Consider the following 12227-nt stretch of genomic DNA (forward strand, 5'->3'; position numbering starts at 1 on the left):
ATGAACAGTGTATAAATGAACAGTGTATAGATGAACAGTGTATAGATGAACAGTGTATAAATGAACAGTGTGTAGACGAACAGTGTGTAGACGAACAGTGTATAGATGAACAGTGTGTAGACGAACAGTGTGTAGACGAACAGTGTATAGATGAACAGTGTGTAGACGAACAGTGTATAGATGAACAGTGTATAGACGAACAGTGTATAGATAAACAGTGTATATATGAACAGTGTATAAATCAACAGTGTATAGATGAACAGTGTGTAGACGAACAGTGTATATATGAACAGTGTGTAGACGAACAGTGTGTAGACGAACAGTGTATAGATGAACAGTGTGTAGACGAACAGTGTATAGATGAACAGTGTGTAGACAAACAGTGTGTAGACGAACAGTGTACTACTAAAACACTCTCCCACTAATAGAATGGCATTCTTTATCTTGTCACGCAGTAGTCGGAAGGTGAGGGTCATTGTAAACACGACACATAGATAGGAGCTATATACCTGTCACGGACAATAGTGATCACAAACATCACGATGTTCCACCTTACTATCGCTTTGCTTGCGGTTTCTGGTAAGATCGTTTTATTGTTCAGCCAATTTCACATGTCGAAAATATATCACGATCACTTATATTTATTTTTATGTTTCATCTATTATCCCTTTTTTCTCAGTTTCATGATTATTTTTCTAAGACGGAACTTAGCTCACCCGTCTAAGTTTTTTATTAACTAAAATCGACATTTAGCCAAAAGTAGCCATAGGTAGACAAGCGTAGGCCTCATGGACCCAAAAATTGGTTACAGGGGGAATGTTCGGACCTATCCTGATATATCGACAGTCATGTTTTAAAGTGTTTAAATCTAACTTTTAATACCTTACTTCCTCGCATCAAAAATAACATTTGTTAGATAACGTACAAAAAATGTAAAGTAGGATACGAAAGATGCAAACGTGATTTTTGTATAAACTTCCTATATGTGTACGCTAAATATATTCTTCACCGATCATGATCTCCGTTTCTACCGGAAACACACGACATTTCGATCTTTAAACATTTTTCGCAGTCATACCAACTGTCTTGACGAAAAAATAGTTATTTGAGAAAAGAAAAAAAGTAGTGAACTGCTGGATTTACAGAAGATATGATGCATTAAGATGGCGCATTCACCGGGTTCATATGACGTAAGCTATGATCAAATACACTGAATGGACAAAATGGTACTCCTGTAAAGGGAATCTACTGGCATGTTAATATGATGTTAAATTGAGAGAACTTTGGTGATTGGAGAGTTCATTATTATAATACGTTTAATTCACCGTTCAGCATTCGTGTGAATGAGGCAACAACATACCGACGAGACTGAAATGGTCGAAACGACTGTTTGATGTAGTGTAATTCATTTTGTGACATACCGTATCTATTATCAAATTGTTACAGTGAAATCACTGGTGTGAGCGTAACGTTAATTTCTGAAGAGACACGTGCAGTGGGGTATTCGGGTGAGTGGATCATACAATGTGTTGATATGTTTAATGATCATGTCAGCGTGATACCCTCCAATCACCCAACTACCATGCGGCATAGTCAATAAAATACATCAAAATATTGTACCCTCCTTATCGCACAACTACCATGCAGTATAGTCAATAAAATACATCAAAATGTTGTACCCTCCTTATCGCCCAACTACCATGCGGCATAGTCAATAAAATACATCAAAATGTTGTACCCTTCTATCACACAAGTGCCATGCGGCATGGTCAATTAAATACATCAAAATGTTGTACCCTCCTTATCGCCTAACTACCATGCGGCATAGTCAATAAAATACATCAAAATGTTGTACCCTCCTATCACCTAACTACCATGCGGCATGGTCAATAAAATACATCAAAATGTTGTACCCTCCTATCGCCTAACTACCATGCGGCATGGTTAATAAGATACATCAAAATATTGTACCCTCCTATCGCCTAACTACCATGCGGCATGGTCAATAAAATACATCAAAATATTGTACCCTCCTTATCGCCCAACTACCATGCGGCATAGTCAATAAAATACATACAAATGTTGTACCCTCCTATCGCCCAACTACTAAGCGGCATAGTCAATAAAATACATCAAAATGTTGTACCCTCCTATCGCCCAACTACCATGCGGCATAGTCAATTAAATAAATCAAAATGTTGTACCCTCCTTATCGCCTAACTACCATGCGGCATGGTCAATAAAATACATCAAAATGTTGTACCCTCCTATCGCCCAACTACCATGCGGCATAGTCAATTAAATACATCAAAATGTTGTATCCTCCTTATCGCCCAACTACCATGCGGCATAGTCAATTAAATACATCAAAATGGTGTACCCTCCTTATCGCCCAACTAACATGCGACATAGTAAATAAAATACATCAAAATGTTGTACCCTCCAATCACCAAACTACCATGCGGTATAGTCAATAAAATACATCAAAATGTTGTAACCTCCTATCGCCCAACTACCATGCAGTATAGTCAATTAAATACATCAAAATGTTGTACCCTCATATCACCCAACTACCATGTGGCATAGTCAATTAAATACATCAAAATGTTGTACTCTCCTATCGCCCAACTACCATGCGGCATAGTCAATTAAATACATCAAAATGTTGTACTCTCCTTATCGCCCAACTACCATGCGGCAAAGTCAATTAAATACATCAAAATGTTGTACCCTCATATCACCCAACTACCATGTGGCATAGTCAATTAAATACATCAAAATGTTGTACCCTCATATCACCCAATTACCATGTCAACTAAATACATCAAAAACGTGTACCATCCTATCACTCAATTAACATGCGGCATGGTCAATTACATTCTTCAGTCACCAGAAAGTTACTATTTCGTATTTGAGCTTATATCTTTTTCATTTAAGCATGTGGTTATATTTCAGTCAGATTTATATAATTATCTATTTATGGTCGTATCACGAAAAATAATTGTCTTCAAATGACATAATATCATACATATACTAACAGTTAATCGGTATTAAAAGATTTAATTTCAAATGACTTGTATTTAGGTCAAGTATAGGCGTACAAACCTATTTTCTGACCTATTTATCTCAAGCAATACTTTGATCGAGTCAGAGGTCATGTACACGCAATAAACGTGCTGTTATCTAATTTGAGAAAGAGATATGATGTCGCTGTCTTCGTTAAGCTCTATAATTAATTTATGACGTAGTATTAACGAACAAGAGCACCACGAGCGGAAGCATGATACATCCGTCAGACCCTCGGAAGTGTATTGGTATATTGGAAGCAGGAAGTGACATATGATACAAATGTGTTTACTGCCACCGTGTTTTTAGTGACTGTGACCTTAACATTCATTTGCTATTTTTGGCCAAACCATTTTTGATTTTCCGAATCACAAATTCAAGGTCAATGTTGCTATAACTAAAACTGGAACCTTGGCTTTAGGTAGGAGTCTGAACAAATAATTAAAAAATCTTGCATTTTCGACGGAATGCTCTTATTTGGCTATAAAAAGGGGGCATATCTCTGCCGAAAAGCGTTTAAATGTCACCATTTAGGTACTCATTCAACGCTTTCAGGTAATGAAACAACCAAGTCGTTTAGTAAGAATTGAAGAACTGCTTGACTTATCGTGTAAACAAGCAAAAGTTAGCGACAAAAAATGAAGTACATTGTAACTTTGTCAAGTGTGATACGCCAAAACGCGGAAAGTTGTAACTCGTGTAGATAGATATTCGGTCATATAGTTACATAAATCTAAACAATGCAGCCTTACCTCTTGCTTGTAGTGTTTTGTATCATTAGTCAACCTTGAAGGAGCTGGTGACATATCTCGACTAAATGAGTAACAGACCCAATCACCACAGGTAGGGTCCAGAGCGCGCCTAGGTCTTGGTGTTGGAGGAAACAAGGCTGCCCACAAATAACCCCATTTGGAAGGGGTTCGGGGACCTAAACCTTGGGAAACGAAAATTAAGTGCGGAGTATGATCTCCTGTAAACTTGTGTAACCTTGACCAGGTTAACTGAAAATGTAGTTTGTCTCCGGTTTGTTGCTGTTCGTGCAAACCTGCTACATGTACCTCTTTCGTATCTTTTTTTCTACAAGTATAACTCACTAATGCGATATCCTCCGTTTATTTTCCCAGTGGCCTTTGTCGCGGGGGCGAATCATCACCATGGTCAGGAATATCAAACGGCCAGTCCAGGGGAGGTCCAGGGGGAGCTGGATCACCTGACGTCACACTTCGGGAGCCACCTGTGTATCGACCTCCTCATGCTAGACTGTAGAAATCACCTAGCTCATCCGGACGAACAGCTATGTGGCTCCGACGGGAGGACATATGCAAATCAGTAAGATCAATCTAAGACAATCGTACAAGGTAATGATGTCAGATATATACTAAATAAGATAAACCTGTCATCATGTACAATGTACATGTAGTTCCAAACTTAATAATGCAGGGTCTGGAACGGACCGACCGACATAGATACAGCGATTAGAAACAATTACACCGGTGAATTATTCAACTAATTATACTGCAGCGGTCAGGGTATGCAGTTTGGTTTATCTAGTTCGGTGCGTTTATCGCCCTATCAACAAATGAGGCCAACAATGTCGTGCTTCCATTTGTGAAATATTTGTGTATCTGCCTCCTTTTGTGATCTGATGCCGAATTTGGTTTGGTTTCATTTGGTTAAGCGCTCTATTAACAGCTCATGTCATATAATGATGTGCCTCTTTGAGTGTGATGTAAGCGTGAATGTGTGTATGTACTGCTGACTTAAGAGTGCTTGGTATGGTTTTATTTTGTTTAACGTACTATTAACAGCTATAAGGTAATTTAAGGACGTAAGCTTGCATGTGTGTGATAGCGCGGATCTGATGCCGACTTTCTCACTGAAGGCACCCAGCGCAGCATTCCGCCCGGTCACATTATACTGACAACGGACGAACCAGCTGTTGCCATTACCCTTAATGCTAATCGTTAAGCAGGGAATAACAACTACCGTTTTTAAGGACGACTTTGGTATGTCCCGGTCTTGGGACAGAGCCCATCACCTTGGCGAACGTTCAACATTAAAGCCAAAAGTGGGGTATTGCCAAGCAAGGCTTAAGAAAACTAAAGGTAGTTAGAAAGAGAGAAATAGAAACATCCCAAATATTGCAATTGATGCAGCAGATTTATTTTGGAAGCTTTTGCGTTCCCAAGTAGAGGGCACAGAAGCAAATACCCAATTCTGCAGGGTTTTCACACATTGGTCGCCTCCTACTATACATGCAGTGGGTAACAAGCAGACGTAATCTTTGCTCGATCCCCGACTTGCAGGGGTGTTACAATGCTGTGCTGGGTGCCTTCAAACTTAGCATGAGTCGGAAGGTATCATAACATTATGCTGAAGGCACCTAGCACAGCATTCCGCCTGGCCACGTTATACTGACAACGAGTTTACCGGTTATTTCGATAACCCTGTATGTATAGAGGGCACAGAAGCAAATACCCAATTCTGCAGGGGGTTCACACATTGGTCGCCTCCTACTATATATGCAGTGGGTAACAAGCAGACGTAATCTTAGCTCGATCCCCGACTTGCAGGGGTGTTACAATGCTGTGCTGGGTGCCTTCAAACTTAGCATGAGTCGGAAGGTATTATAACATTATGCTGAAGGCACCTAGCACAGCATTCCGCCTGGCCACGTTATACTGACAACGAGTTTACCGGTTATTTCGATAACCCTGTATGTTGCACGATTAGCACGACACAATGTTAATCACAACGGTTTAAAAGAAAAGATCAATCTTACACTGATCTAATGAAGATAATTTGATTGTGTGTGGGGTAGTGCCTAATTCTCTCTAGAAACCATTGTTTGAAGAATTAAATAAATGAGAAATAGCTTTGGTTTATAGCGTTTAACGTCCTATAAACAGCAACGTGCGTGACCTGATGTGTTATATGTGCGTGTACACCAGATAAGGTAGACTGGTGTATGTGCCTTATGATAGCGCAAATCGGATGCCGACCTAGAGTGCAATGTCGTTCAAATATGCTACAGTCTTGCAATGATATAATTAGTTAAGTGGCATTATGAATTCATGTAATTCCCTTCACGCGTTTTATTTACAGCTGCTACTTCGTACATGCTTCGTGTATGTTCGCACATCTGAGCGTAAGTGGACATGGTCCGTGTGTAGTTACGACTGCCATGCCCACTGCCGGAAGTACCATGATGCCCGCTGCCAGCACTACTATGTTGCCCGCTGCCGGAAGTACCATGATGCCCGCTGCTGGAAGTACCATGATGCCTGCTGTCAGCACAACAGCTATGACAACTAAATTTACCATGCAGTTGACAACAGTGAAGTCCTCCTCGCAGGTCATCCAGTCCGTATTCTGCCAGAACAAGGACTCCATCAATTGTGACCTGGCAATCGCGTTCGTTTGTGGCTCCGACGGACATCTGTACCCTAACAGGTAAGTTAACACTATCCTCTAATCAAGAGTGTTAAATGTGTAACCTTATCAGTAAGTTTGGACTACCCTCTTCTAATCAAAAGTGTATAAATGTGTGACCGTACAAGTACGTTTGGTCTACCCTCTAATCAAAAGTGAATAAATAAGTAACCTAACCAGTAAGTTTGTCTACCCTCTAATCACAAGTGTCAAATGTGTTACCTAACCATTAAGTTTGGACTACCCTCTAATCACAAGTGAATAAATGTGTTACCTAACATTTAAGTTTGGACTACCCTATAATCAAAAGTATATAAATGTGTAACCGTACGAGTACGTTTGGACTACCCTATAATCACAAGTGTCAAATGTGTACTCTAACCATTAAGTTTGGACTACCCTCTAATCAAAAGTATATAAATGTGTACTCTAACCATTAAGTTTGGACTACCCTCTATTCACAAGTGAATAAATGTGTTACCTAACATCTAAGTTTGGACTACCCTCTAATCAAAATTATATAAATGTGTACTCTAACCATTAAGTTTGGACTACCCTCTAATCACAAGTGAATAAATGTGTTACATAACATTTAAGTTTGGACTACCCTCTAATCAAAAGTGTATAAATGTGTAACCGTACCAGTACGTTTTGTCTACTCTTTTATTAAAGTGCATAAATGTGTAACGTACCAGTAAGTTGTGTCTACTCTCGTAAGTTTTATAATGCGTATTTTTGCTATGTTTACCAGATGTGAGCTGTCTAAAGCCGCGTGTGATCACCCATCTATCACCGAAGTAGCCATATCCATGTGTCCCTAGATCTCACTACAGCATGGTCGACTCGAGCACTATATCAGCTAGTTGGGCAATTTGTTTTGATTTTGTTTATTATGTCTTCATTTCTAGAAACGTGATTAAAGTAAATTGTATCCTTCCTTCTAGAGTATATTTTCGTGTATTTTGTTTCATCACAACTGTCAACGTCATAGGAAAGTATTATGAACAGATTCATGTAACACAACCAACAAGTTGTGACGTTTTAATGACAAGTATGGTATAAATGTGTACATACCCATAAACCGTAGCCGAATCGACATCGTTTTGTTGGCAACTCTTTCACATTTTACACCTTCGTGTACATACGCTTCACTAGTACTTCGTCTGATGAAGGTAACAGAGTATATACCGTACCACGTAGTCATCGAATCGTCACATAGAAACACATATTGGTTGTGTTAGAAGAATCTTTTTATAATCCTTACTTACCAACCTGAAGAAAATGTTTAGAAATACCATAGGAAAGTAGTTTCGACACTAAAAGGAGCTTTACAAGGTTGGTTTGACTGTGGCTTAGGGTTGGGCAATAATAAATATATTAAAACTTTCTTCATTTTACAACAATAATGGAAAGGATTCTGAGTTTGGCCTTACGTTGCCTACAGGATCAGACTCCGAGTTTGGATCTTCATTGCCTCCAGTATAAGACTCTGAGTTTGGCCTTACTTTGCTTCCAGCATCAGACTTTGAGTTTTGCCCTACTTTGCATCCAATATCAGACTCTGAGTTTGGCCTTACTTTGCCTGCAGTAACCGACTCTGAGTTTGGCCTTACTTTGCTTCCAGCATCAGACTTTGAGTTTGGCCTTACTTTGCTTCCAGCATCAGACTTTGAGTTTTGCCTTACTTTGCTTCCAGCATCAGACTTTGAGTTTTGCCCTACTTTGCATCCAATATCAGACTCCGAGTTTGGCCCTACCTTGCCTCCTGGGTTAGACTCTTGGTTCCGCCCTACTTTGCCTCCTGGGTCAGACTTTGGCCTTACTTTACTTACAGTATCATAATTTGATTTTTACCTTGCTTTGCCTATAGGATCATACTCGGAGTTTGACCTAACTTTGCCTACAGTATCAGTCTCTGAGGTTTGCCTTACTTTGCCTACAGTACCAGACTCGGAGTTTGACCCCGCCCTTGGTTAATAACTTTCAGGGAATCTGCGGTCATTTCAACTATATACTCATGTGTAGAATTGATAGGCATGCAGCGACGAACGTAGTTATGCTAATAGGAATTAGTTTAGAGTGACAAAGTATCAGTTCTCTTTTGTATTTAGTATGACAAGTACACACTTTGGGTGACAACGTGACGTTTTTCCGCAGTATTTTGTAAGTCAATTATACACTTTGGGTAACAACGTGACGTTTTTCCACAGTATTTTGTAAGTCAATTACACACTTTGGGTAACAACGTGACGTTTTTCCGCAGTATTTTGTAAGTCAATTACACACATTGGGTGACAACGTGACGTTTTTCCGCAGTATTGTGTAAGTCAATTATACACTTTGGGTAACAAGGTATTAATTTTGTACTATATTAAGTAGGATACACAGTGTGTTAAAGTTTCCGTTTTCTAAAGTGTCTGGTAGGATGAATATTACTCAAACTGTGACTGCACTCCGTCACAAGTAAACATGTCCAGGATATCTGAGATTTGGTGTTTTGTTATTGCAGTTCACCACTATTTCAAATATCGTGAAATCATGTTTATTCGTTGAAAGCAAAATTCATAAAAACATGAGTTCAATCTTAGGACAATTATTTTTATATTATTCTTACAGCGCCTTCTTCAATTATTGCTTAAAACGCTGACGGAAATATACGTTTGATAATCAAGATTTCTTACAAAGTAAATGAAAGTACATCCTCGATGTTATTCAGTATTTCTACAGCTATTATAACATAGCTCATCAAAACCGTAGGTAGAAGAATGGGTTGTCGGTACTTCAGAAAATTACCAAAACCGAGAATTTGGTGATTCCTTTTGTAGCAAATCGTGGTCAATATTCTTGCACCAAGTTATTTTTTGAACATCCATGTCTGGTTGCATTGTGCAGGTATGACATGACAGCTTATTTGAGGAAATTTCTACCTCGGATCTTGACAGAAATTGAAACCTGCTTTTGAGCCTAATATCACAAAGGGTCGTGTCCTCTTTTTCAATATTCAAGGTCCCATGGTTCAAATTTGTTAATATCGCTTAACGACCTTGTTGATGTATCAACAGGCCTGTAGTCATTTTACATAGAAGCATGTTGGAACAGAATGCGAAAAGGTCGGCTAAAACAAATGAGTCATTTCGAGGTCACATGGGTCAAAATCTTTGAAAAGGTCACACGAGTCAAAAATGTAAAACTATTTAACTTAGAAGCAGAGAGCAAACATAATTGTCTGCAAAAACATGAGTTTAGGCCGACAGGGACAAATAACCTCAAAAAAGCATTAAGGTGTGAGGGTATTTTGTGTAAGGCTTTCAGGATAAGGCACTATATAATGGGAATAAAAATATTATAGTGTTGCCACCTGTCATAGATATTTAAGTGAGGTGGCACTATAAAGCCGTCATCAGATTTGCGATATCGCCGAAAGGCATATACACCAACATATCCTGCCTCCTGCACACATACACACATGCAACCGTTCATAATACACAAGGAGACACGTCCTCTAATGATCTTATCATGTATATATATACAAACTGGCATAGATTCATTCTTATGTATATATATACAAACTGGCATAGATTCATTCTTATGTATATATATACAAACTGGCATAGATTCATTATTATCTATATATATACAAACTGGCATAGATTCATTATTATGTATATATATACAAACTGGCATAGATTCATTATTATGTATATATATACAAACTGGCATAGATTCATTATTATGTATATATATACAAACTGGCATAGATTCATTATTATGTATATATATACAAACTGGCATAGATTCATTCTTATGTATATATAATGTATATACAAACTGGCATATATTCATTGACTCACTTTATGTGATAGTGCATCTTGCGCACTTGTCCGCGATGCTCTCAGCTTAATTGCTACCTTCGACTGTCTTTAGCCGAGGGGACTATTGGTTTTATATAATAGCTATATTTTCAATTATAGTATATCAGTTCTATCTTCTTGTAATATGATGCACATGTAACTGTTCTGTTTCACTGTGTCTTAAAAAAAGGAGCGGATTGCTAGAAACAACAAAACAAACTTTTAAAAATATTTCAATAAGTAAAATATTAACACAATTGTTAAGTTTTACCTACAAATGCCACATTACCTTATGGTGGGTCCCCGGACATGTGGGAATACAGATAATGCAGCGGCAGAATAGATGGAATCAATGAGTAGACAACAAATTACACTTTGTAAAACCTTCAATCAGTGAATGGTATCCCATGCCATCAATAGCGAAAACTTGTTTCCTTGCCCGTCTCCGGATCGGTCTTTCATACATTACCCAGCTTATCTATTGAAACTCGAAGAGCGGCCTCAGTGAATACATAGAATGTCAGGAACCAATTTACAGTAAACTACTCGTTATTCGATTGCATTGACATCCAGACAACAAACGAAAACTTAAATTAATATAACAGATTTCAAATCTCTTTTCAAGACGGTCAGTATCTCTACAATTCTAACCTACCATAAAACTGTTGATCTGATCTAAAAGATACAAAACATGTATACATCAGCCACTTTTACCTTTTGAGTTGACGTTTGTCTTACCTTTTCAATTGTTTAATGTCGTTTCCTTTGACACGTTTTACTTACTTTGTATTGGCCCTAACGAACTCTTTTGTGTTGATGGAGCGTTACGAATAGAACTAATAATATGTTTTCGCTGTTTCCCTAGGCACAAGGCTTCATATAATTTAAAAAAAAAAAAAAAAAAAATAGAATCAGATTTTTCTTTTTTACTTTGACTCTTCCGTTCTACAAAGTATTCAAAACCGGATATAAAATATTCTCATAAAGAACATTGCCCTTCGTTTTAACAGGATCTTAATGCTTTGTCACCTGATCTTAACCTGGATAGTAGGTCATGTCGGTTTACCTGGTGATGAGAGAGTAGAAAAGTCTATTCAAACAGCCCCTAACGTACACCCGAACGATAGTAAACTGCCTCTGTCTGATTGTGAACCTTTCATTGCATTTTTCATTGAAACAACATGACAACAGAAATGGTCCGAAATGGTGAAAAGGCTTGTTTTCATTTCAATTATATTTCGATACATGCACAGCAATTAGACGCTACTGCAGGGAGGAAGTTGTTTTCTTGTAACTGCGATACAGTCAATACCATATGACTATTTACATTCAGTCGAGTTATACACAAAGTTATAATTTCATGTTTTACAACGTATTTGTTTGTTAAAGATCTTTTTTGCATACTTTACACATTTAATCTTAGTTTAATTTGAATGTATTCCTTTCTTGTGAACATCTTTTTTTAAGTGTAATTTTGCACTAAACGACTCAACAATTCCATGTACGTCGACATTAACCCCCTTACAAACAGTAGCTTTTATGTAGACAGGTCTAACTGCGAATGCCATCAATAACAACGTGCCATTACCACCGTGGGATAGGCTAGCAGGTGTGATTTCATTACTTAATTCTCACTTCTAGGTGAAAAATACGAAAAATCTGACGCATAACTCCATTACTTAACATTTTCATTGAGGATATTCTAGTCATTGATTATTCTCGAGTGGAGGTTGTTACGATTTGCACTGAATGATGTCTATGACGGGATCACACTTCTCGAACAAGTGCGTTCGCCTCTGCTTGTGTCAATTCATGCGCATTTTGTATGATTTTCGCGGTTTCTAGAGTTCTTAGTCAATAACAACCAGACAGTAGCTA

At 38.2% G+C, this 12227-nt stretch overlaps 1 protein-coding gene across 1 annotated transcript; it reads left to right on the forward strand.

The window, feature by feature from the left end:
- Positions 1-471: 471 nt before the first annotated feature.
- LOC110456303 (agrin-like) lies at positions 472-7441 on the forward strand. Its single transcript, XM_021506953.1, has 4 exons — positions 472-579; positions 4191-4395; positions 6172-6519; positions 7250-7441. The coding sequence occupies exons 1-4, from the start codon at positions 543-545 to the stop codon at positions 7317-7319; spliced, it is 660 nt and encodes a 219-aa protein (XP_021362628.1). The 5' UTR covers positions 472-542; the 3' UTR covers positions 7320-7441.
- The last annotated feature ends 4786 nt before the right edge of the window (positions 7442-12227 follow it).

This window comes from Mizuhopecten yessoensis, unplaced genomic scaffold, assembly GCF_002113885.1.
Source record: "Mizuhopecten yessoensis strain PY_sf001 unplaced genomic scaffold, ASM211388v2 scaffold8649, whole genome shotgun sequence".
Classification (NCBI taxonomy): domain Eukaryota; kingdom Metazoa; phylum Mollusca; class Bivalvia; order Pectinida; family Pectinidae; genus Mizuhopecten; species Mizuhopecten yessoensis.

Coding starts and splice junctions, on each gene's coding strand:
- LOC110456303 (XM_021506953.1), top strand. CDS start 543: ATGTTCCACCTTACTATCGCTTTGCTTGCGGTTTCTG. Junction 580..4,190: donor CGCTTTGCTTGCGGTTTCTG/GTAAGATCGTTT, acceptor TTATTTTCCCAG/TGGCCTTTGTCGCGGGGGCG. Junction 4,396..6,171: donor GGGAGGACATATGCAAATCA/GTAAGATCAATC, acceptor TTTTATTTACAG/CTGCTACTTCGTACATGCTT.